A 26,825-nucleotide genomic window follows, 5' to 3' on the forward strand; every position below is an offset into this window, starting at 1 on the left:
TTCAGTCTCTGTGTTACAGACTCCATGCTGTCCTCAGGTCGGGTCTTTAGTCTGTGCTGAACCTCAGAGCTCGGAGCCGGCCGAGTCACAGGATGGAAGCTGCACACACACACACACACACACACACACACACACACACACACACACACACACACACACACACACACACACACGGTCAATACCACCACTGCACCATCAGCACTGTGTGTGCCTACACATGTGTGTGTATTACATCACAGGGCCGACAGCATGATGCAGACGTGTTCTCCCTGCAGTGGGAATTTTCCCGTCACAGGTAAATCTGAGTTCCTGACCTCTGACCGCTGACCGGGTCTGTGGCTCTCAGACTGAGTCTCTCCAGGCAAACGTCATCGGTCAGCTCCAGGAAGAAAACCCTGACAGTAAGAGGAGGACGAGACGAGAATGCGAGCAGGTTAAAAGGATTTCGGAGTTTTCTGGAGAACGGCTCCGTGAGTACAGTGAGCCTGTACCTGTTGGGCTGCTGGTGGCTCTCCTGCAGGCTCCGGGCCTGCTGCAGGTCGCAGGGGAAGCCGTGCAGGATCCAGCCCCCGCGGGTGCAGTCGGGTCGGCTCAGCCGCTCCTCCAGGACCTGCAGCAGCAGCGAGTCTGAAACTGCAGCCACAGCGGGGTTAGTGTCGCCCTCTGGACGCTAGCGCACACGGTCACAGCCGGCCCCGCCTCGGCAGCGACGGTCGGAGGCTTATGTCAGCTCGTACTGTCTCTGCCCCCTCCCTGATTTCCTTTTTTGCACATTAGTCACACCATAAACATGTCCAAAAAACCTCTGGATGGTCCCACACACTTGTGGGAAACCTTGTGTGGACTGACGCGAGACGAGCGGCATTTTCTGGAAGGTTTGATAGAGAACATCACAGCCGCAGGCAGACATGAGTGTGTGCTCACCTGGACGTCTGTCATCCAGGTACGCCTGGACCTCTGCTCCTCGACTGGAACCAGCTGCAGCTACAGACCTCAGCAAATGACCACAGCTCACTGACACACACACACACACACACACACACACACACACACACACACACACACACACACACACACACAGAGTAAAAAGTGAAAACAGTCTTCGTCATGTGACCTTTGGCCATTCTCATTACTTCCTCCACCTGAGCGAAACCTCAGATTTCACTCTGACCTATATGTGACCTGACAGGACATGCTTTTCATCAGTGTGACCTCTGACCCTTTAAGGTCTCTGTCATATCTTTACATGTTACAAAGAGACTGTGGCAGGTTTGTATTTAGCAGCTACTCGCCCGGAGCTTCCTATTGGATGCACAGTGAGCCTGAGCTGGTGTCCCTCAACTGTGACCCCATCCTGGCTGCGTACCGTCCACCATCCCGTACTTCTCTGACAGCAGCTGGGCTTGACGGCTCTTTCCAGACCCCGGTGGTCCCAGCAGGAGGATTCTGGGAGTTCTGGAGCGCTGACGAGTCCGGACAAAAGCCAGCACTAAGAGAAAACACACACACACCAGTTAATGCTTTACCTGAATCAGCAGGTAGATCACAGAAAGAACGAGTTCAGGTGTACAGAGCACACCTGAGGACAAGATGCTGGAGCTGCCTGCTCTGTGACTGTTTCACTGAGGCATCATTAAAGAACAGTTTCATTCCTGCAGCACCGTTCATAAAGTTCATAAAGCCAAGCGCCAAGTGTTTAGATGTGTCCGAGGCTCCAGCCAGCAGGCCCTGATCACATGACCTCTGGGACCTGCAGGATGTAGTTCAATCATCATAGAGTCCAGGTCCCCTCAGAGTTCCTGACAGAGGATTTAGTAAACGGAGCAAGGGGAGCAAGAGCCTCCGTCAGGTACAACTCTGTCAGGGGCACGAACAAGGCCTCCAGCTTCTTCTTCATTAAGATGGAGAAAAACTGTCAGACATCCAACTTTTAATAGAGTCCAAGCACCTCTGCAGGATCTGGACACGCGTCTCGAGGCTTAGAGCAAAAAACACCTGAATATCATCTGCATAGCAAAGCTGCTCAAAACGTGCTGAAGACGAGCAGAACCAAAACTGTGGCACACCGCAGGTCTGAGAGGGAGGAGCCTGAACCTGGACTCAACCACAGGAGAGCATCGTTCACACTGATGATGCAAACACTCCTCACTGACCAATCAGCATCTGTGTGAGTCTGTGTGAGTGTGTCTGTGGGTCTGTGTGTGTGTGTCTGTGGGTCTGTGTGTGAGTCTGTGTGTGTGTGAGAGAGTCTGTGTGGGTCTGTACCTTGCTGGTAGATGTCAGCGTGTGGTTGGTCGCTGTCGATGACCTTGAGCACGTGCTGATAGGCTGATCTCAGACCCGTGACCTCACAGCAGTAACGGTGCAGCTTAGCAAGTCTCTGTTGGTCTGTCAGACTCCTCCCCTTCTCCAGACGCTGAGTGATAATGTCATCATCTGGCAGGATGAAAGTCCGATGGTAGATGTCTGCAGACAGGAAGTGATGTCACAAGGAAAGAACATATTCACTGATGTTTGATTATGGGCGTGGGCTCACCCCCAGTGATTGTGTCAACCAGCCGTCCGCAACTTCTCTCCATCAGCACGTCATCCGCCGCCTCGAGCATCACTGATGACACATACCACAGCGTGATGTCACACAGGAAGCAGCTGCGCAGGGCACAAAGCGTGATCTCACTTCCTGTTACTTACCAACGTGCTCGGGGATGACTCCGCCCTGCTGCAGACTCAGAGCCTGCAGGCGAGTCTGAGGGATTCCCTCCAACACCCAGCCCTGCAGTAACACACACACACACACACACACACACAGAGTGTAGGTAATGTCAGGTTCAGGTGTCCTGTTTGTGCTTTTGGCGTTGCTTTGTTGTGTTTAGCTGTGTGAATGTGAGGCTCCGCCCATCGCTGCCTTATTAGTGAGCTCATTAAATTAAGAGCAATGAAGTGATGTGAGGCTGAAAGGCGAGCTATAATTCCTCAGTGCTGCCTGCCAGGCTGAATCAAGCCCTGCACACACACACACACACACACACACACACACACACACACACACACACACAGATGTCAGGCTGTGTGTGTGTGTGTGTGTGTGCAGGTTCAGAGGTCAGCATGATCCCATGCTGATGAGCAGGTGATGCGTTCAGTCTGTCTGAAGAGTATCTCCAGAAGCCTCCGTCAGAGCTCCAACTCTGAGCTTCTGCACGTGTCTCTGATTCAGTTCAGCTTTATTGACACAGAGCTTCACAGAGAAACCCACCAATCAGACCCCTCCATATGAACAAGCAGGAAGGAAACAGGCAGAAACCTCCAGCAGAACTGGGCTCAGGGAGGGGCTGCTAAAGGGTGCACTGTTAGGGGTGTGGCCTGTTAGACTGACAGGTGCCTGCTCTCTGTTCTGTCCCGGTTCTGTTGGAAGCTCTTGGAAGTGCGTACTAACGGTTCATCTTCATCTGCACATCCACGCTCCTGCCGGACGCACAGTTGCACAATTTAATGTGACAGCAGCAGGCGGCGTCCTGACGGGACCTGTCAGTCATCCTCAACACACACACCGACAGAAACATCACACAAACACACACACAGACGGTCCCTGGTGTGTGTGTGACGAGTTTAGCCTGCAGCCAAAAACAGCTATTAGCAAATCAAAGAAGCTGCTAATGACACACACACACACACACTCTCTGTGACGGGTGGAGCTGTCTCAGTGAGATCTTCGCAGGAGTGAGTCTCACATGAGAAGCTGAGATGTGACGAGCCGTGTCCATCTTTCGTTTACAGTCTGAGGTGTAAACAGCTTCTGTTTGTTCTGCTTCTCTGAAGTTTTGACACAAAATGTTGTTAAAGCTTTGCTCGCTAATGTTGCAGCAGAGCAGTTCAGTATTGGCGTACCTGTCGAAACCAAGTGAAAGCAGAGTAATAAAGATCAGCCGACCTGTGGCGGTGTCTGAGGGTAGCCGAGGGCAGGCAGGTATGTCCTGAACCAATCACAACACATGGTTCTTTCCCTTCATTACATAAAATGTTCACTCAAACTATACCAGACTGAAGTCTCGAACACCGCTCTCTTTCCTGACCTTGTAGAAAAATCAAGGCAGTGTATTTCATTTTGAATGTATTCTGATTGTTAAACATGGAATAAACTTCCTGTCTGCCATGTTTGATCACACGGGTCCAGCAGCTGATCCACGTCTGTGGCAGTTTCTGTTTCTTTATCGTGTAGAGACACAGACGTATTGTTGAACTTCTTCACACTGAGCAACAATAAAGAAGCAGACTAGAAACCCCCCTGTGGGACTGCAGAGCCCTCAGCGGACACCACAGACACCCCCCTGAACCTGTGCTGCGACTGGGTCCTGCTCAAAGCTGCAGTAGTGCAAAAGAAGGCAGAATTCTTCCAGACCTCCTGCAAAAAGCCCCGCCCTCTCAGACCTCCCGGCAGCGCAGGTAACCTGGGACAGGTGCCGCCGATCTCGCTTGCAGGCGAGTCTTTATTTGTCTGGATGCGCTTTGAGCACGATGCCGCTTGAAGGCGTTCAGTTTGTGTCGCTGTTGTTGTGACAGCTGCTCCTCCGTCTTTCATTGCCTTAAACTGATCTGAAAGCAGCCCTCGCAAACGGGACGTGATGCTAACAAGGAGCGTCGGCGAGGAGCGGCCCGTGTGAATATAACACACATGATGTGACAGCAGCATCCCTTTGATCAGCCCGTCCTCGGGGAGAACGCTGCTCGACCTGCTGGGAATCGTAGTAGGACACAACGGAGACCAGAGCGCTAATTATCATCAATCACAGACGCAAGTGAGGTGGGTAACGGGGGACGTTTCTAACAGGGGGGACATCAGGGGGGACGTTTCAAACTGGTTGTGACATGTGGCACCGACGATCTTTGACCCAGGTCTGTGCGAACACGGCACAAATGTTTAATGATGCTTTAAGCTAACCGGACTGTGAGGCTGACTCACCCGGTGGAAGCAGTCCATCTCCTTCAGCCTCTGCTGAACCAGTCCAACCAGCACCCCCTCCGAAAGCTCCTAAACACACGAAACACAGGTCACACGGGCATCAGGATGATGCACAGAATGAACAAACGGGCTCTAGACAGGAGGACCAGGGAGGGGTCGGGCGGTTTGGTCACAAAGTGACAACACTGAGGTCAGACTTCATCACTCCGCTCAGAGTCAACAATCACATGATCAGATACAGACATCAGGAAAAAGCAGGTGTACCTGCTCGGTGTGCACGCTCAGCTCTGATCGGTACTGCAGTAAACTGCCTTCGGTCACGTGAACAGCTCTCAGCTCGGCGCTCAGCTTTTTGGCCTGAAGAAAACCCCCCAAAAAACATAGAAGAAGAAGAAACGTAAACGAGCAAGCGGAGGTCAGCTGAAAGTTTCCCACGCTCACTTGAACTCACCACGGTGTGTTTGCCGACAGCAGGAGGTCCCAGCACCATGACCCTGGGGACTGACACAGATCAGACGTCAGAAAACAAGCTGGTCACATGACCTGCAGTCTGACTGTTTCCTGCTGCAGACGCTTGCCAAAGATCACCACCGATAGGAGAAATGAAACACCTTACTGTCCTTAAACACAACACGCTGCATTCAAAGTCTCGTGGACACACGACCACATCAATATTTCAGAAGAGCGTTGAGAGCGACGTCAGAACAAAGAACCACGACCTATCATTAGCGGTTTGTGAGCGCAGTGGTGTCCGTCTGTGCTGATGTTGCTGGAGTCAGAGCGCCCCCTAGGGGCGGCAGCATGTTTCTGCCTCGGCTGTGTTTCGGTCCTTCTCTTGGCCCTATGTATTTGTTAGTTTGTGCTTATTTAAGCTTTTTATTGCTCATTGTGTAGCTGACATCAGAGAACCTCGTGTGTTTGTGTCTTCATCGTTGCCACTGTTTCCGGTGCTGAACTCTAATCCTAACTGAACAACGGTTTAGGACTGACACTAAACATTTCAGATGTGCATAAAAGCATTTGTAAAACGTGGTGTCTGATGAGCCCCATAGTTGCGTCTCGTTTTTAATAACGTCAGAATAAATTCCTGACTCAAAGCTTTACAGGTGTGCGAGCGTTTCGTTGGAGTTTCCAGATATCGCAAACGTCCTGTATGTGTTTCTGTGATAAAAATGATGAATTAAGGCTGAGACCATTTTAAGACTTTATATTCTGTCCGGTCTGCGTTTAAAGACAATTTTAAAGGAATGCTTTAAGCCATAGGTGTCAAACTCTGGCCCGTGGGCCAAATTTGGCCCGCAGCCTAATTACTTTTGGCCCGCGAAGCCATACAAAATTACTATTAGAGCTGGCCTACTGGTATTATACAGCTAATATATATATTGTTTAGTATTAAACTTTGCTTGTTCCATATTCAGTTTTTCAGCAAAACTTGTTTGAGTCCATAAGAAAAGATTCATTCTTATATCTGGAGGAAGATTTTTTTTTTCCAATAAATATTAATGTTAGCCCGCGACTTTGTTCCAGTTTTGAATTTTGGCCCACTGTGTATTTGAGTTTGACACCCCTGCTTTAAGCGATGCTAACAAATAAAAGCCATCAGGGACACGACGGCGTCCTCACCATCATCGCTGCTCCTCTGCAGCAGCCCGATCAGGTAGGAGATCGGATCAACAGGCTGATCGATCACCAGGCTGCACAGCATGCTCTGAAACACACACACAGTGAATGTAGAGCAGCTTCATGCGTGGGAAACCTGCAGCTGCACCTTTACCTGCACCAGCTGGGCCACGTTGTGTTTGTCGGCGTAGACGAACGCCTGAGGAGGAATCCTCAGAGGCCTCACCGTCTCATCCATCAGGAAGTCCCTGAAAGCACCACCAGGCCCACCACACACAGATCAAACACTGATATTCTGTCCCGACTCCCCTGAACGCCGCACACCGACCATCTCCTGTACTCAGGGTTAGGGAGCCAACGGGCCCACAAATAAAGGGCTGTCAGCTGAATACACAACATACACTAACACACAACTGTTCAAACATTTTCTGACAACAATAAAACATGAATGTTTTAACGGTCAACCTGATTTTATCTTTTAAAAAGTTGACGTCCGCTTTCAGAGCTCCACTTCCGGCCTCTCACCTGTCCAAACACCTCTCACCGTTTCCCAGGAACTTTCTGTTGGCTGCTGAAGCGCGGGAAACAATAACAAACGTCTCGCGCTCAGACGTATCCGGTAAAATCCGAACTTTGGCACAAAAACGACGTTAAAACCGAAAATAACGACAACACCAAAACCCTTCCCGCCTCTTCGCTCTCGGGACGGTTGCTACGACGCGTTGGTCGGTTGATAGGGAACGACGTCATCACTGCGCGTGCAGGGCAAACGGTGCAGAGTTCACGAGGGGACGTTTCTTGAACGGTTAACTAAGGACGATCGATCAGGACCCGACTGACGTCAGAAAAGTCTCATGTCCGCACGTTTGGCGCATTTTTAATCACCTGAGCCAGAACCTGGAGAAAAATGGCGCCTTTAAATCCGTCAGTGAGGAAAACATCAGGTTAGTTTTCCCTATAGTGTCAAATATTTAGATTAAAATACCCGGAAAATACAATCACCCCCAAATTGCATATAAAAATTAATATAAAACAAAGATTAGTAATAATCTAATTATAACAAATTTAATTAATAATAAATGTCATATTCATGGTGTCAAATATTAATAAGAGAATTCATTTAGAAACAAAGTTCACAAATTCCCTTAAAATAATGTTGGTTTTCAAATATATCTTAAATGTGTGGCAAATCTTTTTAAACAAAGAGCATTGAAAAGTGTGACAACTTTAACAAAGAACGCACAAACAGACGTTTACATCTTTATTTCTGTCACAGTGTTTCAGGAGCACATCTTTGGTTTGTCTGCAGTTACTGATCAGCTGACAAATCCATAAAGAAAACAATCATCAGTCGCAGCGTTTAATTTGGCATGAAGCACTTTTTGGCTTAAACAGGAAAATCAGCTGAAACACAGACTGTAGAAAAAAGACGGACAAAGGCACATCACCGACTCTGAAGCTTCAGCGTTACAGTTTCAGCCGCGTCACTTTCTTGTGATCAAATCCTGGAATTTGATTGGCTGATGCAGGCGGCTGTAGCTGCTAGCTATCTGCGAGGCTTCACCTCAGCTAACTGGAGTCCCTGAACTAGACTCCTTTTATCATAACTATGGATCAATACTATGGCTGAGACTATGGCGGTACTAGCAGACCGCCCAACAGACCACTCCCATCAGCACTGGATAGGAGCGACTGTCCTTTTGATTGGATGCCACTTATTAGAGGGCATTTTTGTTTGTGGATACTAGCCAGGCTAGCTGTAGATTTAATTCCCCTAATAAATAACAATCGTTACTGAAAGTTTGCTGATCTTGGATCAGCCTGCTTATTGCCTTATCATTATCATCTTTATTGCTCTTTTCCAGAGTGAGGGCGGAGCCCCTAGGAACCCCACCTCCTCCTCCCTCAGATGTCGGGCAGTGTCTCGTCGTAGTCCATGATGCTCAGTTCGTGTCTCCTCTGTTGGACAGCGAGTGTCAGGTCTACGGGGGCCACGATGGGGTCTGCGGCTTGGCTCAGTGGCTCAGTCTGAGGACTTCCTACAGGGAGTGTGGCCTCCTCCACCTCCTGACCGAGTGGAGGGCTTGCTGGTTGGACATTCACCTCCTCCTCCCCGACCTCCACCTCCTCCTCCTGGTTCTGATCTGCGGGTCTGAACAGCTGTCGGGCTCGTTGCTCCAGGAAGGAGCCGACAGCCAGCGGGGAGTCGATGGGGGAGAGTGAGAGGGACACGGGGGAGGTGGAAAGGACCTCCACTGCTCCGTTCATGATCCCAACAGCAGAAGAAAACGGGAGGAGGGACTTTTGGCTTCCCTGAGCATCAGGTAAGGCTCCGCTGTCGGATCTGGAGGACAGTATGACACAGAAAGGCAAACATTTATCAACAAAGCACACGTGGAGAATAAAAGCACAGACACTCGTCCTGGTTCTGCCTGTCTCGTTAAATCATTTTGGACGTCTCTGTGGGATCGAGGCGTCCTCGGACGTTGGCCCTGTTTACCTGCTGACGTCCTGCAGCTCGCCGTCTGGGTGAGCCCCACCTCCCGCGATCTGACCGTACAGCTGAAGCATCTCGGTCTGCAGCGCCTGAGTAACTCTCCTCAGAGCGGCACAGCGGCTCTCCGACGCCGACAGCTCCGCCCTGAAAGCGACATACGCAGTCTGAGTCCGACGCTTCCCGTGTGGAGAGTTCCAGAAGGTGAAGCCGGACTGACCTGTTCTGGTTCTTGGTGTCCTCCAGCAGTTTTTTCTGGCTCAGGATCAGCTGGTCTTTCCTGGCCAGCTGGCTCTCCAGCTCCGTGATCCTGTGATTGGCTGCTTCCAGCTTCTGTCTCTGCTGGACATCGTTGTCCTTCAGCCTCAGGAACTCCTTACCCACACTGCACTGCAGCATGGACGCCTCCTGACACACAGCAGAGTACATTTAGAACAGCGCACGCTCCATTCATCATAGTGACCACATTTGCATTACACAAAAGGGTCAGCAGAGGGCGGTGTGTTGTTGAGAGAGTCAACTCCCCGACTTACGTCTGAGGAAGCGTAAAAGGTGTGCTATAACTCTGCACGTGCTTTTAGTGAACCGTCTTTAATAAGAAACAAAAATCTAAATCAAAACATACGTTGAAGGAGAAACGGAGGGCCTGTCTCAATATGCGTACTTGCGTTCTCGTGTACTCGGTCTCCGACTGATGACGTATCACAAGTACTGTTCCAGTTCAAAGTACGCATCAAGCCGAGAACGCGAAAAAGTCCCGGATGTGTTCTCGCTCCGCCCGTTTTATCGAGCATGCATCGGTGGTGACTTGTGTGGACTTGGTACAGCTAAATATCCCAGAATGCATTTCGTCCAAAACTCAAACGCGGCAATGGCGGACGAGCGGGGCTAAAAACTTAAATATTACTCTTTCTGGGTCACAAAATAAACTTTGAAGTTATTTTCAAGCGAGAATGTAGCTGTGTAAACTTCAAACATCTGCTCGATTTATCAAGATATCACATATTTCCAAACGCGCTCCGACGTTTTCGGAGACGTCTGTGACCCGCCAGCTCCACAGCAGACCGCGAGGTCGAGGATCATTAGAGCCGGCGAGAACAGCGGACTCCCGGCACATCGTTTTCAACCCCCCCCCCGCGGTCTTTTCGCTACTCAGGTTAAACAAACCCCAGCAGCCGTCTATTGTATTGAGTGTCCACTACAATAAAAATAAAAGCGTTCTAACATCTCAACTGCTTGTTTTTAATAAGATATGTACACGTATGTACATGTACACTATTTTTATTAATAGAGATTTCACTACTGAGGTTAAACATGATATATAAGTCACTTAGATCACTTCTAAATGTTGATGTTTGGTTTATTTCAGTGTTTTATTTGTTCCTGAGTAAACCGGTTCGGCTGTGATTAAAACTTCATCACATATTACTCACAGTTAAATTAAGGACGCCAGTAAAAACTCTGGACCTGTGACATCATCAAGTACGCTGGTGTTCCAGTTGTACAAATCGCGATTCCGTGCTCGCGTTCTTGGCGAGTCCGGTCTCGCCGAGAACGCGAGCACGGACTCGCGTACTTAGAATTGAGAAAGGGCCGGAGTCTGAGTAACGATTGTGATGTGCTGACCTCGGCAGGTTAGCGTGGAAGAGAAAACGTGTCTCACTGAAACGATGAGAAACACAGTCGTAGATGTGATTCTGCTAATCAGATCCTGAAGCTCTGCATGCAGGCGCGTGTCTGCGCTTTATCACCCACTCGTTCGCCGCTACAGTCGAGTAGCGCCTAAGGTACGTGGGGTCGTCATAGCAACATGGCCAAAGGGAAAACATGTTTTTACGAATCTGAGTTAAAAACAGATCCTGTTGAAGTGAATACTGACGTGACAGAGCTAACGATGAGTCATGTTCGGGTACGACGTAGAAAACAAGAAAATGTGATTTTGATGTTTGAGCTTTAGTCACAGAGAGAAACGCAGCAGGATGTGACATCACAGAGAGAGAGGAGGAGCCATGTGGGCGAATGAGGATGAGGGAGCGTTCGGTCTTTGAACACTGAACTGGATTTATTTATTTGTCCGTTTCTCATTCTTGCCGTGTTTACAACTTCCAAGCATTTGGAAGGGTCTCAAACTCGTGGCCCAGGGGCCACTAACGGCTCACGTCACCCCTACTCACGGCTCGTACATGATGTGACGAAATATGATGCAGTTTAGCCGATGAAGTGACTTTTTATGTTTGTTGTCGAGCGCAATGTTAAAATAAGTTCTTTAAATGATTTAATATGAAGACAACATGAGCAGAGAGCAGGAACGTGTACACGTATGTCTGCACGATGATTTAGTTACGAACACAACGACAGCAGCAGTGCTGCCACGTGTGGGACCGACAGAGGAGCGATGTGTTTGTTTGGTCATTCAATGAAAGGCTTCGGGTAGTTAAATTATACAGGCACAGTCGTCTTCTACAAGTTTGAAATTTAAAAAACAAAAAACATTTTCAGAAATATTTGTGTCTGTTTTCTTGTTTGTTTGTTTTTGTACTACTTGAGCACTAAAGTGGCTCCAATGAGACGACAGCAGTGGCCCTCGGCTCGTTCATGTTCGAGGCCCCTGATCGACAGAGAGCCCCTCCTCTCCGTCCACCTCCCTGAAGTCAACATATAAATAACTACATATAATTTAACTTGTGTTACACTGACAGTGTACATTATGGACATTCACTTTCTAACAACCAAGAATAGAATAGAATAGAATTGAATAGAATAGCCTTTTATTATTATTGTACATGTACAATGAAACTGTGGGTGCTCCACAACAACTGTGCCTGAATAAAATATAAAAAGTAAGGAATAAACAGCAAACAGGAGAAATCTGTCGGCACAGGCTGGAGAAGAAAATAGTAGCTGGCTGAAGCTGGCTGAAGCTGGCTGAAGCTGACTGAAACTGGCTGAAACTGGCTGAAGCTGACTGAAGCTGACTGAAGCTGGCTGAAACTGGCTGAAACTGGCTGAAACTGGCTGAAACTGGCTGAAACTGACTGAAGCTGGCTGAAGCTGGCTGAAACTGGCTGAAACTGGCTGAAACTGGCTGAAGCTGGCTGAAGCTGGCTGAAGCTGGTGTGTGTGTGGGTCTTACGGTGCAGCGCTGTGTCTCTCCGCCCTCCAGCTGTTGCTGCAGAGCTTTGTTGGTCTCTCCGAGCAGGACCAGCTGCTGGTTCAGCAGGAACATCTGTTGATGCAGCTGCTCACTGCTGCACAGCTGGAGACACACAGACACACAAACATCTGTAGAACAGAACTGAGTGGGAGCAGCTGCCTCAGGACTTCAGCTGTGGTTACTGTTTTTGAGCCACTGTGGGCTCGTCCTCCTTCATTATTCAGAAACAGAAAAACTGGCTTTGTCTTCAGTTTCTCTGCTGCTGGTTTAAACTTAAACAGCCTGACCACACACGGACTCGTTACAGACTCGACAGATCTATCGGTGTCTGACAGGAAGTGAAACCCCTCTGACCCACATATCTGCCTCCTCTCGGTGTGTATTTAGTCGTCATGGACACACTGTGATGCTGCGAGGCCACACACAGAGAGAAGCAGCTGGGCGCCGTGCTCCTTCAACGATGCCATCGACTAATCGGGACTCACCTTCACTGACAGCTGGGTCAGCTGGTGCTCAGCATTATACGCCCTGTAATTGGCTTTCTGAAGCTCCGCCTCCAGATCCTGCAGTCTGCTCTGGCACTCCTGCAGCTCACCCTGCAACAGCCAGTCAGAGCACAGGATGTGAAGCTCTTTGCTGATGGTGTGTGTGTGTGTGTGTGTGTGTGTGTGTGTGTGTGTGTGTGTGTGTGTGTGTGTGTGTGACCTGCAGTCTCTGGCTCTCTCTCTGCTCGTCTCGTTGCAGCTGCAGCAGATGTGCAATGTGTGTGTGCAGCTGCCCGCTGCGTGTGTGTGTGTCGCGCTGCAGCGCCGAGTATCGGCGCTGCTCCTCGTCCAGACTCGCCCTCAGACTCCGGATCTCCTCGTCTTGAACGCCGAGCTGAGACTTCTGCAACCAGCAGCATGACGGAGGAGAGAAAACATGAGAGGAGGGGCTACGTGGGTGGTGTTCAGCATCATGATGAGGTTGATGTGTGTGTTACCATGGCAGCGCTCTGCTCCTCCAGCGTTGTCGCGTTGATGACCCTCCGCAGCAGCCGGCGGTTTCGGATGGCGTGCTGTTGCCGCTTGAAGCGCTCGTACTGGAGCTGAGCATGGACGAGCAGCAGCTGATTGGTCAGAGACTGAAGCTCCTCCTCCTGGGTGGAGCCTGACACACACACACAGTTCTAATGAAATCCTCTGTGCTGATGCAAACCCGGCAGCTTGACGCCGCAGCTCGTCTGAGGGTCATTAAACGAGCTGGGCGTGGTCAGTACGGCGAATACGAGAGAACCGGAGCACGGTGTCCCACAGCTGCCAAGAACCAGCGTGGATCCTGCCGCGAACCGCTTCCTCATCAGCCTCAAGACGTGAAAACTGAACCCGAGAACACCAGCCGGCTAAATCAAACCTGAACGCAGATTCAGGACGGCGCCCGCAAACAGCAGCGAATGTGACGACGAGCTGAAACAGCGGCGCGGGTTCAGGAGCTTGTCAGCTCCACACAGTGAGCTTACAGCTTCATTTGCATGTGAGGTTAATGAGCGTGATGAGGCGAGAGTTCAGGTACCTTTGCTTTTCATGCTCTGCTGTTTACCTCCAGAGTGACTCCGATCCACCGACTTACTCCCAGCTGATAACCTGTGAACACCACAGAAGAAGAAAGAGGTGACGCAGGTTAGCACGTTTTACACAACATCAGACGGGTCTCTGATGACACGCGTGCAGACGTTTCAAATCTAAGGACACGGTTTCATCGACAGACTAGACGATGGCTGCACCTCGCTCCATCGATCGGCGAGCAGCGGGAATCTCGCTTCGTGTTTAATGTCTCGTTTTGTCGCCTCACCCCAACCGGCCTCTCCTCCCTCAGCCTGGCTGTGCTGCAGCTTTCTTCCTGTTAGAAGGACTTTTGTCTTCCCACTATCTCCAAAGCGCTCGCTCAGGGGGCGTTTATGCGTTACAATATGAAGCTAGGCGACTCACACCTTTGATGTGATACTGATCGGTGTGTTTTGGGCGTGAGGCGGCGTTCTGCCTGATAATGCCCTCTGATAACTTCCTGCGGCTCACCTCCTGCTGAGGCAATCGTGGGCGTTGTTTCCACGGGCGATCAGCTGGTCCAGAACCTTCAGAGGGGAGACAGAGGTCACCTCCTCCTCTCTGTTCTCCCTCTGTGGTCCTCCCCCCTTCTTCTCCAGCACCTCCTGCAGGACACAGCACGTTACTGAGCACGCTCACAAAAACCACCTGTGGCTCGGTCCACCTGACCTTACCTGGGTCTTCTTCCCAACGAACAGCATGGCCGCCCGCGGCAGAGCGAGCTCAAACAGCGGGTCATACGGAGAGCTGGGGCTGTAGTCTGAGAGGGCGGAGCCTGGCTCTTCAAATCTGGGGTGAGGAGTGGTGAAGCAGGGAGGCAGGGGGACCCCTGAAGCCTGAGTGGGGGTGGAGGTGATGAGGCGGGGCGAAGGCTGCTGGGACTCATCTTTAACATCTGGAGACAAAGAGAAGATGAAGAAACAGCTGCAGTGACATCACCGAGATCGATCAGCTGATCAGCTCACCTTCTCTGTTGTTGTTAACGAGGTCACTCAGGCCTTGCTCCTCCCCCTCAGTGATTGGCTGACAGGTTAACCCCTCCCCATCTTTGACCATCCTCACCTGCAGGGAGACAAAGCAAGACTCTTCCTTCACAATAAAAGCATCCCAGTTAACTCCCAGTTGTTTAACTGAAGTCTTTAACTCACCTGGCTGCGGTCGGGCTCCTTAGTGGGAGGAGCCTCAAGAATGGAGGCTGATGAAGGCAATTTCTCACCTGCGTCCACACACACACACACATAACACACACACACACACACACATTATTAACACACACACACACACACACACACACACACACACACACACACACACACACACACACACACACACACACACACACACGTGAGGTCACCTGACATGGAGGTGCTCCTGCTCAGTGGGTGGGTGGAGCCTAAAGCAGTGCGTTCAGAAGGGGGTGTGGACAAACCACAGTGTAAGGCGGGGCTCCATGTGACGTCGTCAGGCTGCACACAAACAGGAAGTGTCAGCGCTTGCTCGTCTGGCGCACAGATTAGACAGACAGGTGAGTTACCTGCGTGCAGGTGTTCAGGTTCAGCTGAGGCACACATCTGGATCCCAAAGGACAGACTGAACTTCCTGTCAGCAAACACAAACACTTAATTAAAAACATCCGTTTCCTTCTGGTTTCACTTTGACCTCTGTTACAAACTGCACAGGAGGTCACATGATCTCACACTGCTGTTACTCACCTGAGCTGCTGACAGCGTCTGTGACCGGAGGACTGCAGGTGAGGTCCAGATGAGGGAGGGGAGTCAGGGGGAGAGGTGTGATCGAAGAGCAGGAGGAGGAGCAAATGTCCTCCTCGCACGAAGACTCCAGAGGATCCAGGGACACTCTGGAGCACTCGATCACAATGTCATGGACTTCGTAACACCTCCACCTGAGTGGGAGGAGGGAAGTGTCAGTCTGAGCTCAGCAGGGAGCAGCTCGCTAACTCCAGCTGCTTCTGCTCGCCAACAGCTTCAAATAAATCGCCCAGTAAAGGTGTCCCACAGCTCAGTGCTGGGCCCATTACAGCACCAGCAGTCAGAGGTTTGGACACAGCTTCACATTTAATGGTTTTTCTTTCATCACTGTTTACATTGTAAATTCTCACTGAAGGCATCAAACTGTGAATGAAAACGTGGAATTATGAAGTAAACCCAAACATGTTTTATATCCACCCTCTGCTTCGATTCCTGCTTCGCTCACTCTTGGCCTTCTCTCCACGAGCTTCATGAGGTCGTCTCCTGAAATGGTTTCCAACAGTCTTGAAGGAGTTCAGAGATGCTGAGCGTTTGTCGGGCCTTTGCCTTCACTCTGCGCTCCATCTCATCCCAAACCAGCTCCACTGGGTTCAGGTCAGGTGACTGTGGAGGCCAGGCCTCCATCACTCTCCTTCTTGGTCCTCACACAGCCTGGAGGTGTGTTTGGGGTCCTGTTGGAGAATAAATGATGGGACGGCATGTCGCTGCAGGATGCTGTGGTGGCCATGCTGGGTCAGTGTGCCTTCAGTTTGGAAGAAATCCCCAACAGTGTCACCATCACACCTCCTCCTCCATGCTTCACAGTGGGAACATGCACGTGGAGACCATCGTTCACCTTTTCTCCCCAAAGACACGGCAGGTGGAACCAAAGATCTCAGGTTTGGACTCATCAGACCAAAGCACAGATGGTCTGATGTCCATTTGTTGTGTTTCTTGGTGCAAACAAATCTCTTCTTGTTGCTTTTCCTTAGTCGTGGTTTCTCAGCAGCTGTTTGACCATAAAGGTCTGATTCACACAGTCTCCTCTGAACATGTACAGATGTGTCTGCTACTGGAGCTCTGTGTGGCATCTGTCTGGGCCCTGATCTGAGCTGCTGCTACATGATCCCAGATGTCTTCAGTTTGTATCTACAATGTGGAAAGTAGCACCAATGAAGAAAGCCCACTAAATGAGAAGGTGTGTCCAGAGTTCTGACTGGTAGTGCAGATCTGATATGACGATGACACGTCTTTCATGTTACTAAAATCTAACCCAACCCGACCTCTGGTGACCCGGACTCTCCCGTTTAATTTGCAGCAGTTTGAAACTCAATGTTCAAACGCTCAGTCACGCTGCAGTTCATACTGTACTCTGATTGGACAGCAGAGGTCATGTTTCATTCATGCTGTGCTTCAGGTCACGTCTCAGAGGACACGCTGTCAGTTTGGATACTGATGTTCGTGGTAGTGACGAGTGCCACTCTCAAACGACATGCTCGCATTACCTCGCTTTTGTTTATTATTTATGGACCTTTTCATTGGTCGCAGTCGTCTTTGCTTTCCTGTTTCTACAGGAACAAGTTTTTCCACTCTGAGTAGTAATCGCTATGTTGTATTTTGTTAGTTAACGGTGGTCGCTTTTACTGCCACCTTCTGGCAGTAAGTGTATATTACATCCTGCAGACAGCAGTGGAAGAGAAAACATATTTCAAACAGAAAACAGTCAAAGTATTCTTTTTATTTTAAATGTTTGGAGTTAGAGACGTCAGAGTCGCGATACCCAGCTGAATGCAAGGATAAGAAAACCAAAGAAAACCGTGCAGTTCATGGGTAACTAGGCTACACTGCCTTTCTTATCAGCGTGAGAGGGTGGAGTTATCACGGCAGGTACGCTAGTCGTCGTGTCACACGTAGCTTCTGCGTCTGAGCGACTTCCTTCGTTTTCAGGATAGCAGACTTTTGTAGCTGCATGCTGCCGTCTTCACTTCCTGAAGAACTGCAGGATCAGAGTTTCGCTCCTTAATCCTCAGATAGATGCTAAAGAAGTGCACAAGGTTTCATTCCAGGCCCTCCTTATCGAATCTGTGCGTTTAGCTGTGTTCTGTGTATTTCTATCATCTCCTAAATCACTGATCAGGCTTGGCCGACCTCCCTCAGACTAACAGCTGCTGCAGACGTCCCTGTTTTTTAAAGCTGGTTACAAACTTGGAGATGAAATGTGTTGCTCTGAGGCCACGTCGTGTGTGCGCCCGTGTTATTTGAACCTGCTGACAGATCAGAGCGCACCACTTCCTGTCATTAGCTGGAATCGAGTGGCGGGCTTCGTCGTCAGATAAAGGAAAGTTTGATGTTGAGCTGTGGTAAACACGCCTCTGCGACGTGAACTCAGCTGGACAGGATACTTTAAGAAAACTCAATCAGATGTTATTTTCTTTCTTTATTGTTGATTTGCATTCGGTTGAGCTCAGCGCTGGGTTCACTCTGTCAAAGGACCTGCTGACCTGGTTCTGCACGCTCAGGTGTGGTTTCTGTCTCCAAGCTGGACTCACCTGGACGGGTCCAGTTCGTAGTCCTGAGTGCCTGTAACGAGCTCTGGGTGAACCCGGACGTGTTCCAACATCGGCTGACGGGACAGGACAGAGTGTGAGGTGAAACTGAAGGAACACCTGCGGTCATCACATCAGTACCGCCCCCTGCAGGTGTGCACTCACCTTTACCACCTCCTGGAAGGTGTCCAGGTTCTCCTTCATGCTGTAGTGCAGCCGCAGGTAGGAGATGAAGCTACAGGGGAACATCCCATACAGGCGGTGGAACAGAGAGTACGTACCTGCATGGAGGTGCACCAGGTGGGCCACAGGCTCATGACCTGCACGAGCCAATCAGAAAACATCTTATCAACCACTCAGAGAAGCAGACTGACCAATCAGAAAGCATAAGGAGCTGCTTCCTGCAGCGCCCCCTGCTGTGTGAGTGAGTTACCTGGGTTTTTGCAGCTGCGGGATGCAAGGCGCCCAAACACATCAAAGAAGTCATTGATGTGCTGCTTCCCGGCCTGAGGAATCATGGGTAACAGAGTGACCAGGACCAGGACTCCCGTGATAAGGACGACCACATCGCTGTCCATCTGAAAAACAGGAAGTGGAATTCTGAGTTTACAGCAGCAGGAATCCGACCTGTGACCCGACCTCACATGATCGACATCATGACAGAATCTGAATGTGCAGGAGGACAGGTGTGTGTGTATTACCTTGAGGCAGCGCAGCAGTGAGAGCAGCAGCGGCGAGCGGCTGATGTGATGAACCCATGGCGGCTGTTTCCTGATCAGGTGACCCAGCAGGGTGAGGGCGCCCAGCCTGGTCCCGGATCGACTCACAGACTCGTTGAGCTTCTCCAGCAGCACCTAGTGGGCGGGGCCAACAGGTGTTAGAGTCACAGAGATAAAGAACAGGAGATCTGCCAGCAGGCGAGGCTCACTTTGTGATGCGGCTCCCTGATGGAGGAGAGGAGGAGCAGGGCCTGAGAAGATGACGAGTCCAGGTAGTACTCCACCACGGAGGAGAGGACAGCGCCCCCTTTGTCTGAGAGGAGAAACATGCATGCTCGGAGCTCTGCACTGATTGGCCGTCACAAGTGATGTCAGACTGAGTTGATAAGGTTGCTTTGTTGGACGTCAGCAAAACTGCAGCTTCGTGATTGGTTCACGTGGTGAGCGCGTCACAGAGATGCAGACCTGCGTCATTCCTTCGTGCTGCACAGTTGAACTCACCTGTACTCAGCTGCTGGTTGACTGCGGCTCTCACTCGCTCTGCCTCCTGCAGCTCTGAACTGTCCAGTGAGAGCAGGAGCTCGCTAATGCTCGCCTGCTCCCTGGACATCGCGGACACCTGCAATACGGCCAGACAGTGAACGCATCATAACACAGGCCAGACAGCTGAACGTCACGTGAGGTCACGTTGACGTCATCGTGTTCAGTTCTCTGTGACAGAGGAACAAAATCAATAATCGATGATTATCTGCTACTTCTTTTTCTGTCCCCACACAGTCATCAGTGTGTGTTGGCCTAACACTGCGCAAACTTTGACCTCACGCCTGTTGTGTAACAGCTGCTGTCACGTCACTGCTAGCCCTCCGTTAGCAGCTGATGCTAATCTAACATGCTAACAAGCAGTGTAGCGGCCACGTACCGGCGTCCCGGGACCCGACCCGCGGAGGAGCCTCCGGCCGGGATACGGAGCGCAGACAGCCGCTCAAACCGACCAAAGAGCCGCAGAGACGGTTACCTTCAGACCTGCTGATCCCAGCACGGAGCAGCCATCTTCAGCTACAGCAGGACCCGCCCACCGCGGTGACACGAGCCTCAGCAGCCAATCACACACAGGAGGCGTTCAGAGCCACCCGTCAGGATGGGAAAAAGGATGATTTATTATTATTATTGTTGTTGTTGTTGTTGTTGTTGTTGTTATACTTTTGTGTGGATACAAACAAACAGCTGGGGTCCGTTTTTCGTACCTCGCTTACTACATCCAAGATCAAATCGTCGCGCCAACTTTGAGCTCGCTATTCCGGTTCTCCGAACACACCTGTTGTTGACGATTAGTATAGCTGGATGAAGTAATGTGAGATCACTGGGTGGCTTAACAGGGGCTACGCATCGATAGTAGAAACATTGATCGGCAACCCTTTGATTGGTCGGCGAAAATGTCGAAGGAGCGCGCTCGGTATTTTCCGGCAGCAGAGCAAGAACTCTTGATTGAGGGATTTCAGGAGTTTCAGAGTTTAATTAAAACGCAAGGGAACACTGCAAAGGCTGCAAAAGCAAGGAGAGAGGGCTGGCAGAAAGTTGCTGACAAATTAAACTCGTAAGTAATGTATTATATTATATTACATTATATCCTCTTTCACATTAGAGCCACAACAGGACCCACTAGAACATGGGAACAAGTAAAAGTGAAATATAAGAATATTCTACAGAATGGTAATATTTATCACTTATATTGCTTTTAGTCTCTTGAAAAGAGACCCTGAAATAATCTGTTTGTTTGTTTATAACAGCAACCAAGAAAAGGGCAGAGCAAAAAAAGACAGGTGGTGGTCCTGCACCCCCTCGTCACACCCCGGCAGAGGAGCTGGCCCTAGGGTTGAATGCCACCAGACCCATTGTTGAGGGCATCCCTGGGGGCAGCTCTTCCTTAGACTAGCAGCCGGGGTGCAGTAGCAGCAGCACCTTCATAACTGGTAAATGAGCTCATAATGCTATTTGTACAATGTAAAATATTTGGTTGTTGCCTTAATTAAAATGCTTTTTGTACTTTGACATTTATTGACATTGTGGGGTTTTTTTGTGTGTAGTTTTACATGACACTCCATCACTTTTACCTGTTCCCATGCAAGGGGTGACTGAAGCATGCACAGTAAGTTGGGATATATGTGTATATATATATATATATATATATATATATATATATATATATATTTTTATTATTATTATTTAGACCAATAATAATAGTCACAAAATAAAAGACACCAGTTTGTTTCCATTGCACAGGACAGTGAAGCAACCCTGTCAGATGACTGTGGTTTGGAGGAAGTCCCTGTAAGTGCATAATTTGGCCTGAATTTGTATCTACTTGTGTACTTCTATGTGTTTCTGACTGCAGTATGATTTGCAGGCAGAGAGGCCTGATACAGAGGTGGGCAGTCTTGTAATTAATTTTACTTCCTATGTGACATGTATTGACCGTTAAATGTTGTCTCTACAATTGAAACAGGATGACATTCGTTTGCTCTATAAGAGAAGTCTCCAGCAAAAAATGGAGTATACTGAGCTGAAGAAACAAAAGCTTCTAGGTGAAATCGAACTTCAAGCTCTAATGAGGCAAAAAGTTCAACTAGAAATCGAGTTGCTTCAAAAGGAACTTCAGAGTAAGTAAACATACACTTTCATACAGAGCACTATTGACGACCTTGCGTGACACAGTATATATGATTTTTTTCCTGGCAAATGATGACTGGCTTTTTTTTATGATGAGACAGAAAAAGATGCTCAAATAAATTTCAATGAAAAATATGTTTTGTCATGTTTTTAATATTCGAAATTGTGTTGCACAATCCTGTCCCGTGCAGCTCTGCCACTAGGTTGGTCCAAGTGCACTGGCTGGAGGTCATCATCAGGCCGCACCTCCACCACAGGAGTCCTCTCCTTTCTGATGGTGGCAATGTTGTGCAGTACGGCACATGCAACAGTAATGTCACATGCCCTGTCAGGTGCAACCCTCAGACTTTTCAGAGACTGAAACCTTCCCTCTATTTGCCCAGAGGTCATTTCAATGCGTGCCCTTGTCCTGGCTAGAGCTGCATTGTAGCGGGTTTGTGGCCCAGGGCTGGGGTCAGGGAACGGTGTCATGAAGTACTGCCTGCGTGCATAACCTGTGTAATGGAGAAATGCTGTTATGTAAGGCCCAAAATAAGTATGAAATATCAAAATAAGTCTCTTTTTCTTACCACGCTCAAATAATGTGCACAACCCTGACTCTCTGAAAATCCTTGAGTCATGCACTGATCCGGGCCATTTAGCTTCCACATTTGTGATGTGGCACATAGAGTCACACACCATCTAAGAGATTTCATTATATGTGAACACACTCCTTTTCATTATATATTACCATCTAAAATATTAGTATTACTCGCCTGCACATTTATACTGTGAATCCTCTTTCGATTGACAAAATCCCCTTCATTGGGGCCTGGGGGGGGCCTTGATCGCAATGTGTGTGCCGTCTATGGTACCAATCACATTAGGGAAGCCTGCGGACAATCGAGCTATAGTTACAGACATGGGTCATGATTGCATCACATTCATTATCGAATTTAATGTACCTGCAATAGAAAAAAAGCCCTGTTTGACAACCTGTGGTCTTAAGTGGCTTGGAAAAACCACAAACACACCCAGGAAATGCTTGAGTGCCAGCTATACTTTGCGAATGGAACGGCAGACAGCACTTTTGCCAATGTTCTCTGCGTCTCCAACAGCGTACAGAAACGTGCCACTCGCAAAGAAACGCAAGGCAATGCACACAGTTTGTGCAGTTGTTAATGCCCGACGGTGAGTGGAACTCTTAACATAGGGATCCAACAAGTTGGTTAAGTACATAATACCCTCACGGGAAAATCGATATCTCTCTATGAGCACACTGTCGCGCTGAGCTAAAGGATCCTGTCTGTCCCGCAATATACGCTGGATTCTGAAAACTCCTTATCAATCTTGCACCTTCCGCAATGGGCTGCTCGCGTATACGGACAGGACATGGCTGCGACAGGCTTCCCAAATCCACCTTCGCTTTTATAGCCGTGGTCTCTCATCTTGATTACATGAAGTAATTTACTATTACTACTCTGACATATGAATTACATCTGTAATAATCACATACATGAAATAGAATGATTAATAGTACATTTCCCTTTTTTTAGGAAATGACCTGTATGTATCTGTGTGAAATCAATAAATGGATCAGGTGCTGCATTATCTTTAGTTACATTGGTAATATTTATTTATGGAAAAACAGTGGTAAAATATCGCTGTTGCTTTCGTATACATGAAGCGGACATACCTGAGTGGCCGCGATCTAATCCTGTTTACATAAAGTAAACCTGCTCCCGAGCAGGTTTACGCTTATGGATCTGTTGCTATGACAGCAAGTCCCGGATGAGCTTCGGAGAACCGAACGATCCAAGATCACGCGAAATCGTCAACAATCTAATCCAGCTAACTTACTTAGCGAGGTACGAAGAACGGGCCCCTGTGTGGTCTTTTTCTTGATTCAGAATGTTTTTTCTTAGCTTGTGTTTTTTTCTATCAGTGTTTTCACTGATTTTATGAAACTTTCTTTTTCCGTTTCTTCTTTGTGCTCGTGATGTTTTTCCCCAGTAGACGGGTTATGAGTATGTCTTTGTAAACCTTGTTGTTTCTCTGGTGTTGAAAACGTTTGATTTCTCAGTAAATCTTTAGTGTTGCTTTTAACTGCTGAAATACTGGACAGTGTCTTTTACACTATCACCATACACACGGTACATGTGTGCAGCACTACCTCTGCACTGCAGCCTAACAGTACTTTTACTCATCTGTGTTTAGTTATTCCACTCTTGTTTTATAAACATACATTTTCTTTATTACATAAGTTAGTGCTGTCGGGCTCTGAGCCTCAGGATTTCATTGCAGCAGTAATGTGCCTTCTTAGCTGTAATGACAAATAAAAACTTGACACTTGGAGGAAGCCTTCTTCTTGTTAAGGTCTGAGGTGCACAAAGATATTTGTATTTACAGTTTTTTTTTTTTTTACAGCTGCTAGGAGAGATCAGAGACAAGAGGGAGCGCATTGCACCGGTACTGCGCTGTGCTCCACCCCCCACCCCATCCCCGCCTCTGGGGCAATGGGAACCAGTTTACCTCTGCTCACACCGGAGCTGGTCCTGAATATGTTTTTAGTTCCTGAGGAAATGATGAGGTCGCAGTCGCTCCGAGGCAGTGGGAACAGGAACTGACTCCATTTATTAAATAATACAACAAACCGCTCTACTGATAAACATCCCAGGATATGACACAAAGAAATACGAGGGGCCTCTTTTCAAACCGGCGAGCAGGCGGAGGGCCGTCGGTGTTTCACACAAGCCAATAATCTTTGGCGCTCGTGTGTTTTCTCAGTATTTGGTTGGACTGATGTATTTTTATTGTCCTTGGCTCCAAACCTCAGCTTTTGCCTTTGACTCGCTTACGATGACTCTTGACTCCTCAGTAAAGTCGAGGTTCAGAGTATCAGAGTTCATATGATTCAAATAGTTTCCACAGTCACACGTGTCGTCATTTTGTTCTACAAGCGGCTTGAAATATGTTCAGAGAAGAAGAACGAGGGCGGCTGCCAGCAGCTGCTCCATCAGCTGGAAGGTGGAGGCACAGTGGTGTTTCTGCCAGGTGAGTGCCACAGCTGTGAGGAGTGCTCACGTGATGCTTCGATGTTCACATCGTGCTCTGTCCTGATTGTCTCTCAGAACTTGTTTGCTCGAGCTTCTTATTTGACACCCTTAGCTGATGACCAATGACATCATTCAATTGCGACGCCGTTCAGTCACTGTTTGATTTAATGATGATGAAAGCGAACGCGTGATACTGACCCACTTCCTGTCCTGTTCTCAGTGTCGTCTCGAGCCTCCGGTGGATAAAACTCTGACCGGAGTGAAGAGTTTGAACCTGGACTCTCGCCTCCCCGCCCCTCGAAAGAATCAGGTCAAGATGATCTCCAGCTGCCCCCTGCCCAACGCCAGCCCCGACTCCAGCCCTAATCTGAACACCGGCCCCGCCCCCGGCTCGGTCCCCAACCCCCGCCTCAGCCCCAAGCCGAGCGCCAAGCCGGAGCAGACGTACTCGCAGATCACCATGTCGACCGAGAGAGGCACCAAGAGGGAGAAGAGGAGCGCCAACGTGGCGGCGCCCTGCACCGGCAGCGAGGCAGACTACTCGCTGCCCTTCGACACCATCGCCAAGAACGTCATGACCGACATCCTGAACTCTCACCGTACAGACAGCGGCCATGCGGGCGCCGACCCGCTGTACGACAGCATTGACGAGATGAAGATCAGGAACGTCTTCACGAGCGACGGTGACACCGTCAAGACGTTGGACCACATCTATGACGAGCCCGAAGGCTGCGCTGCCGCCGCCGCCAAAGGACAGAAATCCACCCTCTCCACCTCGGTGTACGACGACCCCGAGGAGATGAGAGGAGATGCCTGGAGGATTATGGGTACAGCTGCTGACCCTAAAGGTCACGAGTACCCGTATAACCCCCGAGTCGATGACTACGCCGTGCCCAAACAAGCCCAGAGGGCGTTTCCCAAATCACAAAGCAGCAACGAAGAAGCAGAAGAAGAAGCAGAAGAAGAAGCGGACGAGGAGAGTGAGGAGCCTGGATTAAGGGAGGAGCTTAGAGAGCAGCGCCAGGATTCGCCGTACAACAACGTGATGGTGAAAATGGCGTAGAAGAGAACCAAGCACCGAAGTTAGTTTTAAAGAATTATTTATAAGTTGTAACTTTGAGTTTGGTTGATCGTGTGACCGATGTCTCCTTAAGGCACTTTGTAAAGTTTAACTCTGAGCTCAGTGGCAGCGAGAGCTAACGGGCGCTGTCGGCGCCACCTGCTGGTTCTTACTCGCTTTCTTCAGTTTTATTGCTTTTACCTTGAATGTGGGCGCAGCTGTGATGATGTTACTGGAAACGTGTCGTACGTTCATGTGTTGCAACACGTGCACCTGTGTTACTGTGAGGACAATAAAGTCAAACTGTAGCATCCATGTCATGACTCAGACTTTCATCCTGACTTCACACATTTACACGCAACGCACAACTAAGTAAAATGATACAAAATGATACAAAACTGTGGCATTTGGTAAATATAATAATGAACGTAAATTCACTGTGTCATTGAGTAACTTTATTAGCAGCGTCCTCCTGAAATGTGCCAACAACATTGAGAGTAACGTCCTCCTCTCTGACCCTTAATGCCCTTTGGTTGCTATGGTAATGCCTAAACATTTCTTTCAAAATAAAGGGATGTCCAAATTCATGTGCTGCATCCTCTTTTTTTTTTTTTTTTGAACAATTGAACAACAAGTACACATAAAAAGCCGGGCTATAAGAAATGTCACAGATATCTTCTCCAAGTCAGGTGTACAAATACAAGCAGGAAAGCAAAAAAAGTATACTTGAGGAGAAAACAAACGATTAAAAGAAGGAAGAGGTGCTCGAGATATAAAACAACATATAAATCAAGTGAAACTGCACGCTCGACACAGCTCGTGTTTTACATGCTTTGGAGTCAGTGCTGTTATTTCGATGCTCTAGATAATTGGAGAACAAGGCTTTAAAAACAAATACAGTGGGGCAAAAAAGTATTTAGTCAGCCACCGATTGTGCAAGTTCCCCCACTTAAAATGATGACAGAGGTCAGTAATTTGCACCAGAGGTACACTTCAACTGTGAGAGACAGAATGTGAAATACAAATCCATGAATTCACATGGTAGGATTTGTAAAGAATTTATTCGTAAATCAGGGTGGAAAATAAGTATTTGGTCACCTCAAACATGGAAAATCTCTGGCTCTCACAGACCTGTAACGTCTTCTGTAAGAAGCTTTTCTGTCCCCCACTCGTTACCTGTATGAATGGCACCTGTTTGAACTCATCTTATACAACATATGTTACTGGAATGAATCATACATC

General features: G+C 48.8%; 3 protein-coding genes across 4 annotated transcripts; 1 reads left to right on the top strand and 2 right to left on the bottom strand.

Moving 5' to 3' along the window:
- Positions 1–12: 12 nt before the first annotated feature.
- ak8 (adenylate kinase 8) lies at positions 13–7,571 on the bottom strand. Its single transcript, XM_040046645.1, has 14 exons — positions 7,103–7,571; positions 6,732–6,825; positions 6,581–6,665; positions 5,409–5,458; positions 5,222–5,314; positions 4,958–5,026; positions 2,692–2,773; positions 2,537–2,608; positions 2,266–2,466; positions 1,367–1,489; positions 925–1,014; positions 492–633; positions 233–395; positions 13–99 (listed from the first exon to the last, which is right to left on the bottom strand). Exons 2-13 carry the CDS (start codon positions 6,813–6,815, stop codon positions 290–292), a joined length of 1,197 nt encoding a protein of 398 aa, XP_039902579.1. The 5' UTR covers positions 6,816–6,825; positions 7,103–7,571; the 3' UTR covers positions 13–99; positions 233–289.
- A 253-nt stretch (positions 7,572–7,824) lies between these two features.
- tsc1a (TSC complex subunit 1a) lies at positions 7,825–19,956 on the bottom strand. 2 transcript variants are annotated; one of them, XM_040046641.1, is made up of 22 exons: positions 19,741–19,956; positions 19,323–19,440; positions 19,031–19,134; positions 18,804–18,956; positions 18,536–18,680; positions 18,268–18,422; positions 18,106–18,179; positions 15,521–15,711; positions 15,343–15,407; positions 15,163–15,274; positions 14,957–15,024; positions 14,774–14,870; positions 14,483–14,703; positions 14,280–14,413; positions 13,804–13,847; positions 13,208–13,374; positions 12,931–13,113; positions 12,711–12,821; positions 12,205–12,327; positions 9,292–9,479; positions 9,078–9,218; positions 7,825–8,921 (listed from the first exon to the last, which is right to left on the bottom strand). In XM_040046641.1, the coding sequence occupies exons 2-22, from the start codon at positions 19,429–19,431 to the stop codon at positions 8,483–8,485; spliced, it is 3,024 nt and encodes a 1,007-aa protein (XP_039902575.1). In that variant the 5' UTR covers positions 19,432–19,440; positions 19,741–19,956; the 3' UTR covers positions 7,825–8,482. The 2 variants fall into 2 exon arrangements, with proteins under 2 accessions (XP_039902575.1, XP_039902574.1); XM_040046640.1 differs by having other exon boundaries at positions 13,777–13,847.
- Positions 19,957–24,326: 4,370 nt separating this feature from the next.
- dok2 (docking protein 2) lies at positions 24,327–26,170 on the top strand. The gene is made up of 3 exons (XM_040046712.1): positions 24,327–24,344; positions 24,428–24,521; positions 24,688–26,170. The coding sequence occupies exons 1-3, from the start codon at positions 24,327–24,329 to the stop codon at positions 25,584–25,586; spliced, it is 1,011 nt and encodes a 336-aa protein (XP_039902646.1). The 3' UTR covers positions 25,587–26,170.
- The last annotated feature ends 655 nt before the right edge of the window (positions 26,171–26,825 follow it).

Source organism: Simochromis diagramma, unplaced genomic scaffold (assembly GCF_900408965.1).
Source record: "Simochromis diagramma unplaced genomic scaffold, fSimDia1.1 OVJJ01000038.1, whole genome shotgun sequence".
Taxonomy (NCBI): Eukaryota; Metazoa; Chordata; class Actinopteri; order Cichliformes; family Cichlidae; genus Simochromis; species Simochromis diagramma.

What these genes read in the sequence shown, in the direction of transcription:
- ak8 (XM_040046645.1), bottom strand. Translation starts at nt 6,815, where the DNA reads ATGGATGAGACGGTGAGGCCTCTGAGGATTCCTCCTCAGGCGTTCGTC. An exon ending in GCAGAGGAGCAGCGATGATG is followed by an intron (nt 5,459 to 6,580) that starts GTGAGGACGCCG and finishes GATCTGTGTCAG; the next exon opens with TCCCCAGGGTCATGGTGCTG. An exon ending in CGCTGACATCTACCAGCAAG is followed by an intron (nt 1,490 to 2,265) that starts GTACAGACCCAC and finishes GTTTTCTCTTAG; the next exon opens with TGCTGGCTTTTGTCCGGACT.
- dok2 (XM_040046712.1), top strand. An exon ending in CACAGTGGTGTTTCTGCCAG is followed by an intron (nt 24,522 to 24,687) that starts GTGAGTGCCACA and finishes TCACTGTTTGAT; the next exon opens with TTAATGATGATGAAAGCGAA.
- tsc1a (XM_040046640.1), bottom strand. Translation starts at nt 19,431, where the DNA reads ATGTCCAGGGAGCAGGCGAGCATTAGCGAGCTCCTGCTCTCACTGGAC. An exon ending in AGGAGCCCGACCGCAGCCAG is followed by an intron (nt 14,871 to 14,956) that starts GTGAGTTAAAGA and finishes GTCTCCCTGCAG; the next exon opens with GTGAGGATGGTCAAAGATGG. An exon ending in GAGAGAGCCAGAGACTGCAG is followed by an intron (nt 12,822 to 12,930) that starts GTCACACACACA and finishes TGGCTGTTGCAG; the next exon opens with GGTGAGCTGCAGGAGTGCCA.